This window comes from Jaculus jaculus, chromosome 8 (genome assembly GCF_020740685.1).
Source record: "Jaculus jaculus isolate mJacJac1 chromosome 8, mJacJac1.mat.Y.cur, whole genome shotgun sequence".
NCBI lineage: Eukaryota > Metazoa > Chordata > Mammalia > Rodentia > Dipodidae > Jaculus > Jaculus jaculus.
The window spans coordinates 4218941-4240595 of NC_059109.1; the positions used below are offsets into that span (position 1 = coordinate 4218941).

The 21655-nt window shown below is 53.0% G+C and overlaps 2 protein-coding genes and 1 long non-coding RNA gene across 4 annotated transcripts; 2 read left to right on the top strand and 1 right to left on the bottom strand.

Moving 5' to 3' along the window:
• The first annotated feature begins 4870 nt into the window (after nt 1-4870).
• On the top strand, nt 4871-17065 carry Fance (FA complementation group E). The gene is made up of 10 exons (XM_045155933.1): nt 4871-5104; nt 8276-8894; nt 9332-9376; nt 9632-9700; nt 9818-9961; nt 10328-10451; nt 10593-10671; nt 13517-13583; nt 14975-15100; nt 16597-17065. Exons 1-10 carry the CDS (start codon nt 4893-4895, stop codon nt 16696-16698), a joined length of 1587 nt encoding a protein of 528 aa, XP_045011868.1. The 5' UTR covers nt 4871-4892; the 3' UTR covers nt 16699-17065.
• On the bottom strand, nt 12975-18901 carry LOC123462739. Its single transcript, XR_006638497.1, has 3 exons — nt 18806-18901; nt 14589-17806; nt 12975-13534 (listed from the first exon to the last, which is right to left on the bottom strand). It is a non-coding gene; the product is annotated as an uncharacterized LOC123462739 (long non-coding RNA).
• Nucleotides 18902-18978: 77 nt separating this feature from the next.
• Rpl10a (ribosomal protein L10a) lies at nt 18979-21363 on the top strand. 2 transcript variants are annotated; one of them, XM_004649549.2, is made up of 6 exons: nt 18979-19058; nt 19242-19316; nt 19414-19494; nt 20023-20171; nt 20897-21069; nt 21156-21363. In XM_004649549.2, exons 1-6 carry the CDS (start codon nt 19054-19056, stop codon nt 21324-21326), a joined length of 654 nt encoding a protein of 217 aa, XP_004649606.2. In that variant the 5' UTR covers nt 18979-19053; the 3' UTR covers nt 21327-21363. The 2 variants fall into 2 exon arrangements, with proteins under 2 accessions (XP_004649606.2, XP_045011870.1); XM_045155935.1 differs by lacking the exons at nt 18979-19058; nt 19242-19316; nt 19414-19494 and adding an exon at nt 19576-19747.
• The last annotated feature ends 292 nt before the right edge of the window (nt 21364-21655 follow it).

Genomic DNA, 21655 nt, shown 5'->3' on the forward strand with positions numbered 1-21655 from the left:
GACTCGAAGCTGACTCAGTTCTTAGTGCTGGGCTAAGGGCTGACTCCCTTCCCCATGTCCAGAGCTGGGAGCCGAGGGTAAAATAGGCTCCAGGTGATGGTCAGATGGTCAGTCCTCCTTGCTTCTGCCTCCTTTACCAATTACCAGTCCACGGTGGGTGTGAGGCACAAGAAGATGCCACTGTCACCTGCAAAGGTGTCCCGGATGGGAGGGAGAGAGGATGGACACACACTGGAGGTGTCACAGAAGGTCCCTGAAGGAGCATGTCAGTGGTGCTTAGTACATCCTACACACACAAGAGTTTAAAAAACAAAATGGCATGGAGACATACCCCTTTAATCCCAGCACTTGGGAGGCAGAGGTAGGAGGATCACTGTGAGTTCAAGATCACCCTGAGACTACATAGTGAAGTCCAGGTCAGCCTAGGCTAGAACAAAACCTTGCCTTGAAAAAGGGAGAAGAAAGAAAAAAGGCTGGGGAGATGGCTCAGTGGTGACTCTTGAGTACTCAAGTTTAGATTCTGCAGCGCTGCATAAAAGTGGGGAGCTATGGCAGACCCTGTCATCTGAATGCACTGTAGGGAGAAGGGGGCCAGGGATGAGAGAACTTCCTGGAAGCTCTTGAACAGAGTGGTGAACGAATAGACCCTGCCTTAAATGAGGGGAAAGGCAAGGACCGAGTGGAGAGTCGTCCTCTGGCCGCCTCCCGTGCACTGTGGCACCTGCACACACGTGAGCACACTCGTAACACACACACCAGATGAAATCATTTGAAACACAACAAGCCAGGCGTGGTGCGCACACCTTAATCCAGCACTCAGGAGACCAAGGCAGGAGGATCGCCGTGAGTTTGAGCCCAGCCTGGAACTACATAGTGAATTCCAGGTCAGCCTGGGCTGGAGTGAGATCCGACCTCAAGAAACAGTAAATAAATAAATGTCTCAGAAGTTAAAAGTGCTTGCTTACAAAGCCTTGCAGAGCCAGGTTCAATTTCCCAGTGCCCACCTAATGTCAGACACACAAAGTGGCCCACATGTCAAGTTTGCAGCAAAAGGCCCTGGCATGGGGGATCCGAAGTCTTATCTTTTTAAACATTTATTATTTATGTGAGAGAGGAAGAGAACGAGTGCACCAAGGCCTTCATCTGCTGCAAATGAACTTCAGATGGGTGCGCCCCCTTGTGTGCACGTGCAATATTGCATGCTTGCATCACTGCGCCTGGCTTATGTGGGACCTGGAGACTTGAACATGTGTTCTTAGGCTTTGTAGGCAAGCACCTTAACCGCTAAGCCATCTCTCCAGTCCTACTTTTTAAATTTTTTATTTTAGAGAGACAGAGAGGAAGAGGCAGAGAGAATGGGTGTGCCAGGCCCTCCAGCCAGTGCAAACAAACTCCAGACACATGTGCCACCTTGTGCCTTGAGGTCCACATGCTCATAACTACTCTGTTCTGACCTTCTAGAGCTCAGGGATTCAGAATCCTTGGTGGGATTCTTTTAATCACGTTCATTAGCCAGCAGCTCCCACACCTATGGCTATCCCACTTGATTACAGAGGCACATTTGAGGGTTTCCCGTGATCCCCTTCTCTTTGGGTGTTAGTTACGCTATGCTGACTGAAGGCGAGAAAACGCTGCTGGCCAGAGCTGTTAGGGAAAGGCACCTGCTGACACTCTTCACTGCCACCTGTAGGAAGACAGCGGGATAAACCTCAGATCCACAGTTGAGACCGGGTGGGAGCAATTTTACTGTGTACGACTTGCCCAACCTGGCGGGTTAGCCTTCATTGACCTCTGGTCCTTGAAGGTGACAATCTCTTTCTCCGGCCCTCTTGCCACCAGATCCCTAATGGTTCTTCTTATTTTATTTTATTTTATTTCATTGTAATTATTTGAGAGAGGCAGATAGAGAATATGGGCATGCCAAGGCCTCTAGCCACTGCAGATGAACCCCAGACACATGCACCACCTTGTGCACCCAGCTTATGTGGGTACTGGAGAATTGAACCTGAGTCCTTAGGCTTTGCAGGCAAGCACCTTAAGCCCCAAGACCTCTCTCCAGCCCCTCCCCTCCCCCCAGTGATTCTTCATGAAGGAGAACAGCTTCTACCCCTTCAAATCTGGCTGGAACTACCCACACCGGCTTCCAGCCGAGGCCCGGCCGCTGGTGCTGGCTCAGGTCTGCAAATGGACTCTGGGAGTGGGCTGGGAGCCCAGGGGTGAGGGGCAGCAGAGGCTGCAGGTCTTGCTTCGTATCTTCTGTCCGTATAACTAAAAGCCCATGTATGACATGGCAGTGTGCATAGTGCCCACCCCTAATGTGGCACCCTTGCGCTGTGTCCAGCCTGCCCAACCTCACATGCAAACTGTGAGCCCTCCTCTACCCAAGGTAATTGTGGCTCGTGGATTTTTCTCTACGTTCAAGTGCTGGGCCCAGAGTCGCTGCCATGGACCACCAGGCCAGAGAAGTACCTTAGAACTCCTCCTGTTAGATCTCACGGCCCTTTGGAGCCAGCGTCTACTTAAAGGGGCAGGAACAAGGGGAAGTTGCTGAGTGGTAGGTCTTGGTGGCAGTTGATGGCTCCTTGGGGCTTTGGTAACAGCAGTGAGAGGAGCTGCAGCCGTTCACAGCTGGGGGTCATGGGCCGGGGAGGAGGAGGGCTCTCTGTGAGGGCTCTCCCAAGACTTTGGCTTGTGACTTTGCTCTTTTGTAGAAGAATTTTTTTTTTATTATTATTTATTTTGTTTTTTTGAGGTAGGGGCTCACTCCAGCCCAGGCTGACCTGGAATTCACTATGTAGTCTCAGGGTGGCCTCGAACTCACAGCGATCCTCCTACCTCTGCCTCCCAAGTGCTGGGATTAAAGGTGTGTGACATCACACTCAGCAGACAGAGAGAGGAATGGGCACACCCTGCACACCTCTAACCACTGCAAACAAGTACAGATGCATGCGTTACCTTGCATATTTTGATTTACATGGATATGGGGGAATTGAACTCAGGTCATTAGGCTTTACTGGCAAGCGCCTTAACCACTGAGTCATCTCTCCAGCCCTTGTAGAAGGATTTTGAGCACAAACCAATATAATGCCCCCAAGTCATCACTGTTTTATCTGAAGAGTGGCCTGTTCCGGCCCTGTCCTACTGCTTCTGGAAGACTCTGTAGCTCTTGAGAGGATGGGGGAGGGGCAGGGGACAAGTAACACTGTAACATCATAGAGGAACCAATGAGCTGTGGAGCCTGTGAAAGGGTCTGAGGGATCCCCTCGGGCCCAGAACCAGGTTTAGAACTCTGATCCCCGTTCTCCTTCCAGATGGCTCAGGTGTGAACCTGAGGGACCTCTGCCTGGAGGGAGGGAGGCGGTGGCTGAGGCGCAGGGACACTGCAGGCCATTCTGCACCCATGGTTCTGCCCGCGGTTCTCAGAGTCCACATCACCCCCACCTACCAGCAGCTCATGGAAAGACCAAAAACCTGCTCAGCGAAGTTTGAGCTGCTTACTTGAGAAAGAAGGTGTGGAAGAAACTTCATCTTTTTTTTTGGCGGGGGGCGCTTTTGCAGACTCTTATCTAAGAAAATATTCCTTAGTCTTTACCAACAGCTCTCTTGAACTCATTCTGGAAAATAAAAAATTTGGCTCAAATGAAAATCGGGTCACGCTGAAAATACTCTCATGACTTCTCCTGCTACTCAGATGGGATGAAAGCCAAAGTCCTCGGGGACTGTCAAGCCTGCTGACCTCCCTGACCTCCTTCTGAGTCTCTCTCGAGCAAGCGCCCAGTGTTCCAGCCTCCCCACCGCTGCAGGGCCTCCGCACCGGCCCTCCTCTGCCCCGGCTGTTCTCAGGATTCTGCTAGGCCGGCTCACCTTATCTCTATCACGTTCAGCTATATGACCATCCAAGTTAAAAGTAACTCACTTTATCGCCCTTTTTTTAATTCTTCCAAATTTTTATTAACAACTTCCATGATTATAAAAAATAGCCCATGGTAATTCCCTCCCTCCCCCCACTTTCCCCTTTGAAACTCCATTCTCCATCATAGGCCACCCTGAGTCTAGTGGTGAATTCCAGGTCAGCGTGGGCTACAGTGAGACCCTACCTTGATAAAAAACAGCTCCCCCAAAAAATCTGTGAACCATACTTCCCTCAATAAATATAATAAATAATTACACCCTACAGTCTTATATGATTAAATTCGTTGGTTAAAAGTAGACATGAAGAGCTGGAGAGAAAGCTTAGTGGTCAAGGCACTTGCGTGCTAAGTCATGTTCAAATCTCCAGGTCCCACATACATCAGAGGCACAGTGATGTAAGCACGCAATGTCGCACATGGGCACAAGGGGGCGCACGCCTCTGGAGTTCACTTGCTGAGGCTGAAGGCCCGGGTGCGCCCATTCTCTGCCTTTCTCTCAAATAATTAGAGGCCACCCTGGGACTACATAGTGAATTCCAGGTCAGCCTGGGCTAGAGTCTCTACGGCAAAAAATAAAAAACAAACAAACAAAAAACACAACTAAATACAGTTTGGTTCCCTAAATACCACAGCAGGACTCCCGAATCCATTCTGCCCCACTACTTAAAGGGAGTCGTGGGGCAGGAAGAGGCAATCGGCGGACATTAAAGCGGCCCGTCCGTCAAGCCCCTGCGCGCTCCACACTGGCCGAGCTGGCCGCGGCCCCGCCCCTCTGCGCCTCGCTCGTGACCCCGCCTTCTAGACGCCCCGCCCCCGACGCGCCATGCCCCGCCCCTTCCGGACACTAGCCCCGCCTCGCCCCTGTTTCCGGCTCCGGCGGGCCACGCCCCCGCGCTCTCTTCTCCGCGCGCCCGCGGCTGTGGCTCGGGGCAGCTTCCTGGGCAGCGCTGGAGTCCTCGTTGGGCCCTCGGCTCGCTGGGCATGGCGACCCCGGAACCCTGGGCATCCCTGGACGCCCCGGCCCGCCTCGTGCTGCGGGCGCTGCAGGCCGGGCCCGAGGGCGCGCGGCGCGGCCTGGGGGCGCTGCGCGCGCTGGCCAGTCGCGGCCCGGAGCCCTTCGCCTGGGGCTCGTTCCTGCAGGCGCTGGGCCGCGACGTGCCTGTGGTCTCGGGGCCCGACTGCCGCCTGGAGCTGTAAGTCCCCCCATTCGTTCTTCCCTTGTTCGGGAGCTTTTCAGTTCAGCCTGGCTGCAGACTCGTGTTTCCAGGCTGGTCTTGAACTCCTGCCTCCATTTCCCAAGTACTGGGCTTTACTGGCAAGTCCTGACACGCCCTCCATCAGGGTACATAAATAATTCCAAGAGAGACAAATTGATATTTAAAAATATTTAGTCGTGCGTGGTGGCGCACGCCTTTACTGGGGAGGCAGAGGTAGGAAGATCGCTGTGAGTTCGAGAGCAGCTGGAGACTACAGTGAATTCCAGGTCAGCCTGGGCTAGAGTGAGGCCCTACCTTGGAAAGAAAAATAAATAAATAAATACATATATGTGTGCATACATACATATACATACATATATGCATACATACACACACACATATGTATTCTTTATTAGAGAGAATGAGAATGCATGGGTGCACCAGGGCCCCCAGCCACTGCAAATAAACTCCAGGCACATGCACCACCTTGTGCTTCTGGCTTTATACATGGGTACTGGGAGTTGAATCTGGGTCATTTGGCTATACAGGCAAGTGCCTAAACTGCTAAGCCATCTCTGCAATCCCCAAATTGATATTTTAAAACTTTGTATTGACAACTTTCAAAACTGTGGACAATATACTATGATCTTAGTCCCCTCCTGTTTAAAGACTAGCCCATGTAATTCCCATCCGGCTGAGGCAGGAGGATCTTGAGTTCAGGATCATCCTGGGCTGCATGACAAGACTGTGACTCACAATTAATAAGAGAAAATAAAAACAAAGACCATAGTCTAAGCTGGGAGTGATGGGTTAGACCTGTGTGATCCTAGCTCTTGGGAGGCTGAGGCAGGAGGATTGCTGAGAGTTCAAGGCCAGCCTGGGTTATGGTGTGAGCCTTTGTCTCAAAACATAAATATTATAGTTTAGTAGGAAATGTGGCTCACCATGAGTTCAAGGCTAGCCTAGGATACATAGTGAATTCCGGGTCAGCCTGGATTAGAGCAAAACCCTACCAGAAAACAGCAAGCTCTCGGTTTGATGAAACCTTGTCTTAAGGTGAAATCAGGTGAAGGAGTCATAGAGGAGGGTGCCTGACATCCTTTGCTGGTCTCTGTACACATGCAAACGGGGTGCATGCGTCTTCATACGTGTGCGTACACCACACGTGTGCGCACACATATCAAAATATGTACCATGACAGCCGGGCGTGGTGGTGCACGCCTTTAATCCTAGCACTCGGGAGGCAGAGGTAGGAGGATCGCTGAGAGCTCGAGGCCACCTTGAGACTACATAGTGAATTCCAGGTCAGCCTGAGCCTACCTCGAAAAACCAAAAAAAAGAAAATAAAAAAAGAAATGTACCATGAAAAGAAGATGTACCATGGATCTCTTGGACTGTAAGCCTTTAGGTATCCTTCCATCACAGAATTATCTTTTTTTTTTTTTTTTTTTTTTTTGTACTTTGAAATATTTCTTATTTGAGAGAGAGCGAGCGAGCACACCAGGGCCGCTAGCTACCATCTGGTTTATATGAGTACTGGGGAATTGAACCTGGGTCGTCAGGTTTTGCAAGCAAGCACCTTTATCTGCTGAGCCATGTCTCTGGTCCATTTTGACACTAGTTCTTCTTTGTGGCACAGTATGTGTGTTCCACAAATAAGTATTTTCTGGGTCCTTGCATGCCAAGTACTTCTGGTGTACAAAAGAGCCCTGCAGGGTCACACAGAGAACAGAGGTGTACTGAGTGGTGGGCCAGACAAATGACTTACTAATCTCATCAAGCTTCAGGTCCCACAAGGTCAGAGGTGGTGCCTCAGCAAAACAAGAGAGCTGCCTTACATCTGGCATCTTTGGAGCTCTGGAAGACAGTGTTGAATGGGAGACGGCGGGGTGCTTGCAGGAGCCAGCTTTCATTCTGCCATTACCCCTGGGGTTCCAAAAGAAAAGTCCCCTGGTCCCCTCTGAATGCTGTTCAGAAAGTAAAGCAATGGCGTGAAGGGTTCTTGCCTGGTTCCTTCTGCTTCAAGTCTAATTTACTCACTGCACACTCACTGTCAGGGTGAGTTCATTCAGTCTCTCATGTGCACAAGCAGGTACTGGGACCTAGAGGAGGAAGACTCTGTCTCTACCTTTCAGGAACCCCCCATTTGGTAAAGCAAACAGGAGAGATGGATGGTGGGGAGCCTGTGATCTGAGGAGATGCTGGGGGAGAGGGGCAGCAGACCAAGCATCACACAACTCTGCACTATTTGCACTTAAGATCTAGAAGTGGACCTTTCTGGTTTTTGTCATATAAAACAAGCACAGATCTATTATTGATTAATCTCCAACATGAATTATTTATTTGCAAGGAGACAGGGAGACAGAAGTTTTTTTGTTTGTTTGTTTTGTTTTGTTTTGAGGTAGGGTCTCACTCTAGCCCAGGCTGACCTGGAATTCACTATGTAGTCTCAGGGTGGCCTTGAACTCATAGCAGTCCTCCTACCTCTGCCTCCCGAGTGCTGGGATTAAAGGTGTGTGCCACCACAGCCTGCTCCAGCAAGAATTTAAAAAAATATTTTAATTAGTTTATTTGACAGAAAGAATGGGTGCACCAGGGCCTCCAGCCACTGCAAACAAACTCCAGACACATGTACCCCTTCGTGCATCTGGTTAACTTGGGTCCTGGGGAATTGAACCTGGGTTCTTTGGCTTTGCAGGCAAATGCCTTAACCGCTAAGCCAACCCTCCAGCAGGAATTTTTTAACAGTTAGAGAGACTGTTAAGATTAAGAGAAGGAGCTGGGCATGGTTGCACATGTCTTTAATCCCTGCACTCAGGAGGCAGAGGCAGAAGGATCACTATGAGTTCAAGGCCACCCTGAGACTACATAGCGAATTCCAGGTCAGCCTGGACTAGAGTGAGACCCTACCCCGAAAAACAAGACAAGACTGAGAGAAAGAAAGAGGAGGAAGTACAGCACTCCTGTCATGAGGGAGGCAGGGGGGGGTCTAACATGAATTTTTTAGGTTAAGTAGATGAGTAAGAAGTTAACCTGTAACCCCAGCATGTTTGGGGTTCTGAGGTGGGCGGATCATGAGTTTGAAACCAGGTTGAGCCTCATAGCAAGACCCTGTCCAAAACACGTAAATGAATAAAAGGGCAGTTTATATTCCTCCCTTCTCCTCAGGAAGCCCTTGTTGCTGCAATTGCCTGTTTTCTGCCAGAGGAACCTGATGTCCTTGCTGATGGCTGTTAGGCCGTTACTGCCTGAAAGTGAGCTCCGCTCTCTGCTACAGCTTGCCCAGCAGAACTCGTCCTTCACCCCAGATGCTTGGGTCCATGCCCTTGGGGAGTTCTTAAGACGAGATTTGGAGGCCGGAGTCTCTGTGGAAGGGGCCTCTCCACTGTCCACAAGGTGCCAGAGACAGCTCCGAGGCCTTTGTGGGCGGCTGGGCCAGGGAGGCAGGAGGCTGAAGTTGCCTCTGGCCCCAGACTCTGAACGGGAGGAGGGCTGGAACTCCCAGCTTCGTGAGAAACGCAGAAAGGAGCCAGAGGAAGAGGAGCCTGCCAGTCCTGAGGGGGAGAGAGCCCCCAAAAGGTTCCGGGGTGATCAGCCAGAAGAGGAAGAAGAAAAGGAGCATGAGGAGAGACCCACGCAAGAGTTGTTGGAATCCCCATCCGAGGAAGGAGGCCCATCCTCCTCTCTCCAGGAGCAGCCTGTCGTGGAGGCAAAGACCCCCCAGGCTGGCCCAACTGAGGAGGCCAAGGGCTCGGCTGAGAGCGTGGAGTTGCCCAGAGCTGTCCAGGTACCATGGCAAGGAGGCTGGGTCCCTCAGGACCGTGGAGAGGCTAGTGCATGGAGCATGAGTGGGGGTGGAGGAAATGTAGGCAGGGCGGGCAGGGAAGAGGTTACCGCAATTATCAGCAATGTGGCATGGTTCAAGGGTGTGACCCCTACCAGCCCATCTCACAGGACAAGGGAATCACGCCAGCATTCAGCCCACATGGGGTCTCCCTACCCATTAGGGTGGGATACAGGGAGAAGAGGCCAGTGCGCTGGATTTCACAAAGACCTGCTCCAGGCACATTGTAAAGATGGCTCTGTCGTGTTTCTGAGTCTCCTGAAGGTGCCTTTGCCCACCAGCTCGCTTTGGCCTGGCCTTTTCAGCAGAGGGAGCTGGGGCCGGGCCTGGGCTGCACTGTAGGGCAGGGCACCTGGCACTGACGGGTCTCTCCTCCACAGGGCCAGGTGCCTCGGCTACAGCGGTTGCTGAAGACCTTCGAGGAGGTGACTGACCCTCCCCTACTTAGCCAGCTCTGTCCAGCCTCAGTCATGCCCAGGGAGGCTGGTGGGGGCAGGGTGGGAGGGAAGTCTAAGGACAGGACAGTTGCTACCGGGCAAGTATGAACATGCCATCTAACCCCAGGAAAGTTCCCTCTGGTAGCCCCTTGTAGGAGATTAGCTACTCCTTTGCACTTAAGGAGCAGCCCCAGACTCATCATGAGGGCTCTGCCAGCCCTAATGCGGGATTTGCTTTCCCAGGGGCCAGAGGGGTTGGAGGACATGGCCCCGGGGGAGCTGCAACCTCTCCAGGAATGTAGTCCTGTTCAGGTGAGACGAGCCTCTTCTGAGCCGGGTGGTGGTGGGTCTTCTGTTGCCCATTTGGCGTGTGCAGGTTGCGGAGACAGCCTGAGCATCCTGCCTCCCCCCCCGCCTTCGCCCACACAGATGGAGCTGCTGTGCTCACAGCTGCAGCTCCCCCAGATCCCGGACTCCGTCCTCCTGCAGTTTTGTAGCTGTCTGCTGAGCCTCTCGCCAGCCCTCAGCATCAGCAATGCCACCGTGCTGGCCAGGAGCCTCTTCCTTGGACGGGTAGGTGCAGGGGCCGGCACTGGGAGTCACATTCAGAAGGGGAGTTAGGGACAGGAGACCTTGGCCTTGCAGGCTTCGGACCTGTCTGGGAGCCTGCAACAAGGGACAGTTTCCTTGGCCATTGGTCCACATGGTATGTAACTTTCCTTCTAGGTACCCAGATACCTTCTAAAAGCTGACCGAGGGGCTTTTGGGCTTGGGCAGCTAAGGGGCACAGTGTTTTTTTCCATGAGTAGACCCCCGTAAGTCCTAAGTGAATAAAAGAACTTGGCTTCTTCTTCTTAAGTCAACACCTGAATTGTGTGTCTGATAGACATGTAGTGAGGGGAAGAGAAGTGATCCCATGTCTCCTCCCGTTGACTGTAGATCCTCTCCCTGACGACCTCGGCCTCCCGGCTGCTCAGAACTGCTTTTATCTCCTTCTGTGCCAAGTACACCTACCCCTTCTGTAGAGCGCTGCTCGGGCCCCTGCTCCAGGCCCCAGGCGTAGGTACTTTCCAGCCCCAGGCCCATAGCTGCCCCCTGCTTCAGCATACTGGGTAACCCTGGCAGGAGTTGGGCATTCAGTGGGTGAAGGTGCCTGTTACCCTGACGCTGCTTCGGTAACAGGCCTCTGCTTTCCTCCACTCAGGTTCAGCCCAGACAGAGTTACTTTGCTCCCTTATGAAGGACGAGTCTCTGGAGCCCGACACGCAGGTCCTGCTGCTGGAGTGAGTGTGCAGCCTCTTGCGGCCCCTTCTACCGCCTCCCCAGGTAGCCTGCTCCTGACACTCAGGTGGGAGCCAGCTAGTCACCTGACCCTGTGCCTCAAGGACGCCTGCGAGGCTGAGGGTGGAGCTCCGTGATAGGCCGCTTACTAGCTCGCACAGGGCCTCAGGTTCCGTCCCCAGCACCACACACACAAACCCAGGCTGTGGCACAGCCATGCCCCTCTCCCTGGATCCTGAATCTACCTTGTGTCTTTTCCTTGTGGGCCTACCTGGTGCCGTCCTGGCGCCTTTCTCAGCCCAGCTCTGCTGTTGTCTTTAGTTCTCCTGGGTGCGGGGCCGGCCAGCGGCCACATGCAGACAGAAGGTCCCTGGGCCTGCTCTGGAGTGGCTCGCAGTACTTGGAACACGGTACTGCAGCTAAGAGCACTGGTTCTGCAATCACAGGTGTGAGTTCAAATCTCAGCCTTGCTTTTCAACCATAAATGTGTGGATTCAAGTTTGGTGTGGTTGAGAGACAGGACTGCAGGTACGTACTGCCTTTCCTGCTTATACTCAAGTGATCCATGTCTCGCCCTCTGTTTCCTCGTGAAAACTGGAGGTATTTCCAGATGTAAATGTGAGAATGCATTACGAGTTCACACAGAATTTGACAATGAAGGTGTTGGTGGTGTGGCTTGGTGGTAGAACACATTTGGAGGCCTGGATTCAATCTCCAACACCAAATTGTATGTATGTATTTGGCATATAGTAAGTGCTTAATAATTGACAGCTTATATTAAAATTAGTAATGGAGGGGAAACAAAAACGTTTGAAATAACCTAACGAGACCCAATTCTTTTTATTTAAAAAAAAATTATTTAAGAGAAAAGAGATAAGAGAGAAAAAGGCAGAGTGATCACACCAGGCCCTCCTGCTACTGCACATGAAATTTAGACATGTGCGACTTTGTGTATTTGGTGTTACGTATTAGGGAATTGAACCTGGGCCATTTGGCTTCGCAAGCAAGTGCCTTTAACCACTGAGCCATCTGTACAGCCTCCAAATCCAGTTCTTTACATGCTAATTTAAAAAAAAAAAAAAAAGCCAGCATGGTGGTGCATGCCTTTAATCATAGCACTGGAGAGGCAGAGGTGAGTTCAAGGCCAGCCTGAGACTGCATAGTGAATTCCAGGTCAGCTTGGGCTGGGTGAGACTCTACCTCAAAAAACAAAGCAAAACAAAAAAACTGAGTTGCTGTAGTGGCACACACTTGAAATCCCAGCACTTGGGAGATAGAGGCAGAAGGAACAGGAGTTTAAGGTCGTCTGAGGCCAGCCTGGGCTACATGAGTCCCTGTCTTCAAAAAACCCCAGCTGGATATGGTGGCTCATACCTGTAATTCCACCACTTAGGAGGCTGATGTAGGAGGATTGCCCTGAGTTTGAGGCCAGCCTGGGCTACAGAGTGAGTTCCACAGCTTGGGCTAGAGTGAAGACCTTACCTCAACAAAAACAATTAACTACACCAACAAAAATTGAGGCAGCTGGGTGTGGGGTGCACGCCTTCAATCCCAGCACCTGGGAGGCAGAAGTAGGAGTTTGAAGCTACTGTGGGGCCACAGAGTGAGATCTAGGTCAGCCTGAGCTAGAGTGGGACCCTACCTCAAAACCAAAAAACTTACATAATAATTTTTCCTCAATTTTACATAATAATTTAATTTTAAAAAGTAAGTTGAGGCATCAGGATACAGATAGTGTGAAACAAACAGTAAGACTCCACTGGACGGATGCTGACTAGGAGTGGGGCGTGGTGGCTCACAGCGGAGCTCCAGCACTCGGGAGGAGGGAGGCAGAAGGATTACTCTTTAGTTTGAGGACAGTCTGGGCAGCAAAGAGGAATTCCTGTCTCAAAGCCAAACCAAACAAGCAAGCATTGCCAACAACCTATTAGGAAAAGTGGGCAGCCAGCGCTCACTGCACTCTAGAACTTCGGGCTCTATCGTGCCAGCCTGGCGGTAGCTGCTGCCCTGCAGACAGAGAGGTGAAGGCCACACGGGAAAGCCCGGGACAAACAGATGGCTCCCTGCCCTGGCCAGCGGGGAGTTGAACAAGGACTTGAGAAGCTAACCTGGGTGGGAAAAGGCAAACAGACAAGAAGGAGACCATGCTAGGTGTCTGTCAAGGCCTCGAGAGTTTATTACATGTAGGTTTATATAGGGTTGTAGGGGGAAGGGGACGTGGTCAGGGCAAAGATCACAGAGTTACTGGTTAAACTGCAATGCCTTTGTTTCTTCATCAGCTACTGGCAGGATGGGGGAGTGTTTAGCCTGGTGTATGATCCCATTGTTTCTGGTAGTTGAGTATTAGGTGAGGAAGTAGAAACTTCACTTGCTGTATGGCAGTTTCTGTTAACATGGCCAAGGTTTGGTTCATAGCTCCCAACATCTCCCCATTCAGCAAGCCCGTTTCCACTGTGACACGGGCCTTTTAGGACAAGGGAAGTCTGCAGGGGAGCAGGGAGTGCAACTGGGAGGACACCTGTCTGAGTCAGGCTCTGCGGGGCCATCACCTGCCTAGGGGTCCCCCACTGCACCTGCGGCTCCCCGTTCTCCATGTCCCTTCCACTGTGCTTCTCGGAGTACTTGCAGCCCTTGCTTCTTCTGGCGTGTGTGTTGCACGCCAGATCCTTCCTGGCGGGCTCCCGGGGATGGAGAGGTGCCCCGCTGGGAACCGCTCTCCCGGGCCACTGTTCAGTCTGAGTCTCTGTTGGCAGGGAGCTGGCCGTGCAGGCCTGGCCCCACAGGGAGTGGCAGGAGACCTGGCGTGGGTGGAAGCCTGGGCCTTTCTCACTGGTGTCCTCTGTGCAGGCAGGTCCTGGAGCTGGCCTGGAAGGAAGAGACATTCCTGGTGTTACAGGCACTGCTGGAGCGGCAGGTGAGCTTGCTTGGAGGCAAGTGGACAGAGCCGTGTGCAGTGCCATGGAGGACACAGGCGACTTGGTTTCCAAGTCCTTCATAGCAGGACTGCTGCCCGCCAGCAGACACAAAGTTGGCCATGTGGTCCACCCCGCTGTCTCCTACTCGCCGCAGGGTCTTAAGACTTTTCTTTGTAACTGTTTCTGTGTGTGGCGTACGTGAGTGTGCATGCGTGTGTGGGCGCGTGCATGTGCAGTGACAGGACAACCATGGGTGTCATCCTCAGGATCACTGTCCACTTCCTTTGAGACAGGGTATCGCTGGCCTGGAGCTCAGCAGTTGGGTTAGACTAGCTGGCCAGGGAGCCCCAGGGATCCTCCTGTCTCTCCTTCCTCAGCATTGGGATGGCGGATAGGTGCCACCACACCTGGCATGTTACATGCTACTGTGGATTGAACTAAATAAGGGCCTCATCTTGCAAGGCAAGCACTTCACTTTACTGACTGAGCTAGCTCCCTGTCTCTGGGCTTTTCTTTTTCTTAGTGCATGTGTGCATATGTATGCATGTGCCTTTTTTTGTTTTGTTTTGTTTTTGAGCTAGGGAGTTGCTCTAGCCTGGGCTGACCTGGAGTTCACTCTGTAGTCTCAGGGTGGCCTTGAACTCATGGTGATCCTCCCACCTCTGCCTCTAATGCTGGAATTAAAGGTGTGCACCACCATGACCAGCTCTTTTTTAAAAAAAATATATTTATTTATTTATTTATTTATTTGAGACAGAGAGGGAGAGAGAAAGAGAATGGGCATGCCAGGGCCTCTAGCCACTGCAAACAAACTCCAGAAGCATGCGCCACTGTGTGCACCTGGCGTATATGGGACCTGAAGAATTGAACGTGGGTCCTTAGGCTTTGCAGGCAAGCACCTTAACTGCTAAGCCATCTCCAGCCCTATCTGCCTCTTTCTTTCTCTTGCTCTCTCTCAGATAATTTTTTTTTCAAGTTAGGGTTTCACTCTAGCAAAGGCTGACCTGGAAATCACTTTGTAGTCTCAGGGTAGCCTTGAACTCACAGCAGTCCTCCAACTTCTGCCTCCCAAGTGCTGGGATTAAAGGTGTGCGCCACCACGCCAGGCTAGTAAGTAAATTATTGAGACCCTACCTGGAAAAAACAAGGGGGAGGGGTCACAGTCCCAATATCCCTTTTGAGGGCACACCTCCAGTCACCTCACTTCTTCCCCCAGGTCCAGATAAAGGCTCCACTACCACGCTGGGGACCAGACCTTTAGCACATGGCTCCTCGGGAGACATTCTAGATCCAAACTGCAGCGCTTGGTGGAGCTTCCTGCTAGGCAGTGGTGGTTGAGGTCAGATCCAGGGTTGGCCTTTCTTGTGACACTGCGCATCTCCTTGTGCAGGTGGAGATGAGCCCTGCGACGTTTGGTGTCTTGATGGAGAAGCTCTGTGAGGAGGGGCTGGCAGCCTCAGCCTCTGTGGCCTATGCCAAGCTCATGATGACAGTGATGACCAAATACCAGGCCAGCGTAAGTGTGGGTGAAAGCAAGCAGCTATGCTTGCCAGGGAGACCAGGAGTGCGTGCCTGGAGCTAGGGTTGGGGTTGTTTTAAGGGTTCATTCAGCCAGCACCTCTTTGGCCTTGGCATTATATGGGGCACTGAGCAATCAAGAGTGACCATAAGGCAGCCCCAAGTTGGGGAGATGGGAAAGACAAGGGAGCAGTTCAGTGTGATATCTGGTGGGAGCCAGCCAACCTGGGGGAAGGGGCAGCCAAGCCTTGTTTAAAGTCGGGAAAGGGGCTGGCTTCTGCCTCTCAAAGGATGAATGGTGCCAGCCATGGTACTGTATACTTGAAATTCTAGTTCGTGGATAGCTAAGGCAGGAGGATTGCTGTAAGTAAGTACAAAGCCAGCCTAGGATACATAGTGAAAATGTCTCAAATAATAACCAAAAATACAAAAGGAGTGGGAGTTAAAGGCTAGTCTGGGCTACATGAGAGCCCCCCACCCTAAAAAAGAAACCACCAGGGATGGTAGCCAAGAGCTGGAGTTGGACATCGCTGGCAACGGCTGCAGCGGAGCAGAGAATGTCAGGATCTGCAAGTCGTTCATTGTGGGAGCTCACGGTGGCAGGGATGCACTTTGTTTTGGTGTGTACATGTACACATTCATGCATGTGAGTGCCGGGACACCCATGCCGTGGTGTGTGTAGAGGTCAGGTAACTTTCAGGTGTCAGCTCTTGCCTTCCACTTGGAGGCAGGGTCTTGTGCACTGCTCCCGTTCAGCAAGGCTGCTCGCTTCCTGCAGAGCTGGAACTGTTGTCCTGCATCAGTGTCCAGCAGTTCCCATTAGAGAATCAGAGGTTAGGGTAACTTGCCCAAACCCACACTACCACAACTAGCAACATGTTTGAGGCCCCATGGGTTATGGACTGGAAGCTATAGCTTTGTCATGAAGGCACAGGGTGATTGGCTATTGGCATTTCACCCTTTTCTTCAGCATCAGAGCCCCACTGTGGAGTCTGGAATTGGGCGTCTCTCTCGGCCTTTAGCTGGGGAGTGACCTGATCACAAGTACGTTGTAGATAAGCCAGTCTTCTGTGGGCAGTGGGGCTCCTAGACTGACGGGTCTGAAACCCCCTCAGGAAGTGCAGCCACAGGTCAGAAAGGCATGGTCTACAGGAAGGCGGCAGGACAGTGGGACGTCTGAGCCTGTCTCCTACCTGAGTGCTGGAGGACGGGAGAGTCATGCCTGTGAAGTGCCACCCCGCGGCCAGCACGCTGAGATCACCAGCTAGCAGCAGTGTAACTGGTGTAGGTTGCACACCTGGTATTTGGTTCTAGAGTCTTCTAACTCTGTGCTTGCTTGCTTAACTGTGGTGAAGTAAGGTTTGCTTTCTCAGGAGCATCCCCCTGCTCTGTGTACCCTGTATACTCTCTCCATCATAAACAGAGGCCATGGAGTGAAGAGGAGATGGGAAGACACGAAGTGGGAGTCCTGACCCTGTTCCTTCTTCTCCCCAGATCACAGAGCCCCAGAGGCTGCACCTGGCCTTGGTCCTAGAGCCCAACACCACCTTCCTAAGGAAGTCCCTGCAGTCTGCGCTAAGACTTTTGTCTCGCTGACCCTCCATCCAGGGACCAGTACTCTTCTTATCGTCTGCCGGACACTTCTGCCCTCACTGCCATGTTAAGGTTACAGGCTGAGCCTGACCACCCTAGGGAGCAGTACTACTGCCCATACCATAGGCTGCGCAGCAGCCATCTTGGCCCCACCAGCAGGGAGGGAGTAGGTAGTGCCAGGCTGGATGCCGGCTGACTCCTGACCACCGCTCAGGCTGCAGGTCCTGGGTGAGAGACAGGCGACGCTATAGAGACCTCAGGTACCTGTGTGCCCAGCACGAGTCTTCTGTGCTCCACTGCAGGGTGGGATCTTCTATTTTTCTGAATTGAGTAATCTCATAATAGTTAATAATAAACAGCAGGAAGTTCAGTTGGATGTAGTGGTTTGTGCCTATATCCCCAGCATTTGGGAAGTAGAAGCAGGTTCAAGATTATCCTCAGCTACGTAACAAGTTCAAAGTCAACCTGAGCTACACAAGCTCTTCTCTCAAAACCAAGTCCAATGCTGTTATTTGCAGCAGTGCATCTTCCCTGTTGACCTGAGTACTTTGTGGGTCCACTGTCACGCTCTCTCACTGAGGAGGCATATTTCCTGGCAAGGTGAAGGCTATAGAATGGTTGTGAAGTTCAGTCACATTCTGGGGTCAGGTCAGAGTAACCCCACCCCCTAACTATGCCAGAGCTTCCTGTTGAATGGGTGAAGCACACAGTGACCGTCTGGCCCAGAGGCTTTAGACGGGAGTACTTAGGAATTAGGGAAAGGTGTGGGGCAGATTAGGGAAAGGTGTCTCTGTGCTGGCGATGGACCCCAGGAGCCTGTTAGCGCTGTGCATGGAGCTACATGCTAGCCCAAGATATCTCTAGAAGAGGGCTTAAGGACTCCCGACAGTGGCTCAGAGGAAATAAACCCAGTGCGCGGTGCTGGGGCCTGTTCACACCCGTTATGCTCCAGTAGTGCCTGCCAAGCACCTTGTTCATGGGAAACACCTAAAGTTACTGAGTCAGTGAGAGTTCATGCAGTCTCTTCTCAGCCGTCCTCTGCAGGCATGTGGGCCACAGAACTTTCTGGACACTACACTGATGACCACAGCTTGTCTGAAGCCCTGAGTTCCTGGTAGATCCACATGAGGGAGAGAGGGAAGTCACGGTAGGGAAAAGCCCGATTCTGAGAACAAGGTGATGCAAAGAGTAAAAGGACAACATGGACCCTAATCATCAGCGGCTGACCCGGGGCTGCAGAGTCCATGTCTGTGACTGCTTAAGTTACAACCCTGCACCCAAGCCTGGCTGTCACGACTCCCCTACAGTACCCATGGGCACGGGCCAGGTGAACCCACTCTCAGAACTGCCCCTGGAGGTGGTGGACGTTGGCCAGGGTTGTGACAAGTTCTGAGAGAGGGAACCCAAATGCCTCTTCCTCAAGTTCTGGTGAGTTCCGGTCTCCAGCCCAGCCATACAACAATGAGGTTTCCTGCACCCACCAATTCCTGACTGCTGCTCTCTACAGGAAGAGGCCAACCAGTTACGCGCAGAGACACGGTGTTGAGGCAAGGAAGACGATTTAAAAAAAAAAAAAAATTGAGAGGAAGGGAGAAAGAGAATGGGTGTGCCAGGGCCTCTAGCCACTGCAAACAAACTCCAGATGCATGAGCCACCTTGTGCATCTGGCTTATGTGGGTCCTGGGGAATCAGAGCTGGGTCCTTCGGCTTCACAGGCAAGCGCCTCAACCGCTAAGCCATCTCTCCAGCCCCAAGGAAGACGATTTTGACAAGCCAGGGACTCTTGTCCCAAGTCCCCCTTGCTGGAAGCTGAGCTGGGCAGTCTACAGAAGAGCTGGCGGTCACAGACGCCGTGGGCGCCCTGGCACAGGTGGCGGCTCGCGCTCCAGCCATGCACGTGGGATGCCCGGCGCCGCCTCACCGGCTGCTTCCCAGCTCTCAAGAACCAGTTGCACTAGCGAGCCCCGATCGCCGCCCGCCCGCCCGCGCCCGCGGACCCACTGCACAGCGGGCAGCTGCCCCGAGGCCCTCGAGCGACCACCAAATAAGGCGACGAAAGAAAACACGCCTGTCCTGGTGGCTGCCCGGCTTCAAGGCCGCAGCCCCTTACCTAGGAGCCGGGTTTAGCAGCGGGAGGAAACAGACCTTCTCTCCCCGGGCAGCACTCCGAGTCTCACGGCGCAGCCGCACGCGGCCGCCCTCCAGCGGCCGCGCGGCGCTCCGGCGCTGGACTCTCGTCGCAGGTCACGCGGGACAGACACTTCTCGCGAGAGCGAGAACACTATTTGAGCGCATGCGCGCGCCCCCTCATTTCTTTTCCGGTGATCGCAGCCTGGAGCCGTCGCCTCTGCTGCCGCCATGAGGTTAGTGGTCTGCCCGGGCGTCGTCATCCGCTTCCATCCTTGCATCCGTTTGTCCCACCGGGCACGGGGCACCCTGCAGCCCGTCTCGGAGGCTGTGGGCATTAAGTCACTGAGCGCGGAGTCCCCGGCTTGGGCGTCCTGGGCCGCCGGCCGGCTCTGATGTCCGTCGCTTGTCTCTCGCAGCAGCAAAGTCTCTCGCGACACCCTGTACGAGGCGGTGCGGGAGGTCCTGCACGGGAACCAGCGCAAGCGCCGAAAGTAAGCGCGGGCCTCCGCGTGCGTGCGCGCGCGCGCTGGGAGCGAGGGAGGCGGGCAGGGCGGCGGCGGCCGTCGCCGACCGTGTGCTAACTCTCAGGTTCCTGGAGACGGTGGAGCTGCAGATCAGCCTGAAGAACTATGACCCTCAGAAGGACAAGAGATTCTCGGGCACCGTCAGGTTGGCAACCGCTCTGACCCCACCCGGCCCCTCAGTGTCCCTGCTGTCGCCTCCCCCTTGAGGCTCCGGCCGAGGCGGGCACATGCGCACTGACGTGCCAGGGTAGTTCAGACCTCGTGCTCCAGGCAGGCTGAGGCTGGACGGACCCCCACCCTGGGTCTTAAAACAAGAGGGGAGGCGTGGGGAGGCCCTGGCCGAGCCCGCCGGCTAGCCTGAGAAGCCAGGCTAGTGTTGGTGAACCGATGATGTTGGGGTAAGGCTCGGAAGTTTGCTGTCTTGGACCCCCCCCCCGTCCACATCACGTGCTACCTGGGGGTTCCCTGGGCTTGGGCATGACCCCTTGTCCCTTCATTTTTCTTTCTGGTTTTTCGAGGTGGGTCTCATTCTGGCCCAGGCTGGCCTGGAATTCTCTATGTAGTCTCAGGGTGGTCTTGAACTCACAGCTATCCTCCTACCTCTGCCTCCCAAGTGCTGGCATTAAAGGCGTGCGCCACCACGCCCTGCTTCTTTTTGTCCCTTAAAACGCAGGCTTAAGTCCACTCCCCGTCCCAAGTTCTCCGTGTGCGTCTTGGGGGACCAGCAGCACTGTGACGAGGCCAAGGCTGTGGACATCCCTCATATGGACATCGAGGCGCTGAAGAAGCTTAACAAAAACAAGAAACTAGTCAAGAAGTTGGGTGAGTGCAGCTGGGAGAGGCTACATCCGTGGACTACCTTTTTTAAAAAAATATTTTAAAACTTGGGGGGTGGGTTTCAAGGTAGGGTCTCAAGTCTAACCCAGGCTGGTCTTGGAATTCAGCCTCCCCAGTGCTGGGGTTAAAGGCGTGTGCTCCCTGCTCACTCCCACCTTTTCGAGAAAAGATTTGCACACGTGTGGTTGTACCCAGGGCCTCCTGCCTCTACAAGTGGGTGCCAGATACTTGAACCACTTAGATTTGCATCTGGGTTGTGTGGGTGGTTGGAAAATTGAGCCTGGGCCAGCGGGCTTTGCAAACAAGCACCTTTAATAATGCTGAGAACTGGACGAATTTCTTGCCCCTAACCCTTTGTGGTATTGAGGGTTGGATCTGGGGCCTCCTGCGTGTTGTGGCACTTGTTAAAGTTTGTTCCCAGCCCTTGTTGGAGACAGACTAACTGCTCTTGACCTTTTGATTCTCCAACCATTAGCAAACTTGCTGACTTTTTAGCCAGTGTCACTCTGTAACCCAGGCTGGCTTTGAACTTCTCCTGCCTTGGCCTGAGTCCTGGGATCATAGGTTCCACCCAGGTCCCTCAAGCCTATGCAATATATGGGTTGTCTAGTTCTAAAAAGGAGGCTTCGGGACCAGCATAAATGCAGGGGCAGAGTTAGTCACTGCAGATGGAGCCTCTTGTGGCCTGAGCATCTCCTGCTTCTTTTCAGCCAAGAAGTATGATGCCTTTTTGGCGTCTGAGTCTTTGATCAAGCAAATTCCGCGAATCCTGGGCCCTGGCCTGAACAAGGCGGGCAAGTTCCCTTCTCTGCTGACTCACAATGAAAACATGGTGGCCAAAGTTGATGAGGTGAAGTCCACCATCAAGTTCCAGATGAAGAAGGTAATGGCATGGGCTCTCTGCGGGGGTGGAGGGACGGTCACCTGCCCTGTGCCAATCCGGTCTGATCTGCCTCTCCTTCCTCCAAGGTGCTGTGTCTGGCTGTGGCGGTTGGCCACGTGAAGATGACAGACGATGAGCTGGTGTACAACATCCACCTGGCGGTCAACTTCCTGGTGTCCTTGCTTAAAAAGAATTGGCAGAATGTCCGGGCTTTGTACATCAAGAGCACCATGGGCAAACCCCAGCGGCTGTATTAGACACATTTTAATGAATAAATCCACGTGCTACCTTTCACCTGTTTGTGATTAGGTGTGGGGGAGTGTCTTATGAGCTGGCAAAAACAGTATGCCCTTCGTTGGTTAGTAGTGAGTGGCTCTTGTCAGGGAGTTGGTCACCACAAACAGGACTTTGAGAGTAGGCCTTGAATTTGTTGGGATTCCAAGCTTACCCTCCTACTTGGTCTCATTCAGACCTCAGAGTGCTGGGCCTCGGCAAGAAAGCCATGGCCCTTGGCATGTTAAGCCCTAAGGTGAGATCTAGATCCCTAGGTTATTTTGTTATTTTGAGGTAGGGTCTCTAGCCCTGG

Coding starts and splice junctions, on each gene's coding strand:
- Rpl10a (XM_004649549.2), top strand. Junction 20,172..20,896: donor GAAACTAGTCAAGAAGTTGG/GTGAGTGCAGCT, acceptor GCTTCTTTTCAG/CCAAGAAGTATGATGCCTTT. Junction 21,070..21,155: donor TCAAGTTCCAGATGAAGAAG/GTAATGGCATGG, acceptor CCTTCCTCCAAG/GTGCTGTGTCTGGCTGTGGC.
- Fance (XM_045155933.1), top strand. CDS start 4,893: ATGGCGACCCCGGAACCCTGGGCATCCCTGGACGCCCCGGCCCGCCTC. Junction 8,895..9,331: donor AGTTGCCCAGAGCTGTCCAG/GTACCATGGCAA, acceptor TCTCCTCCACAG/GGCCAGGTGCCTCGGCTACA. Junction 10,672..13,516: donor ACGCAGGTCCTGCTGCTGGA/GTGAGTGTGCAG, acceptor TCCTCTGTGCAG/GCAGGTCCTGGAGCTGGCCT.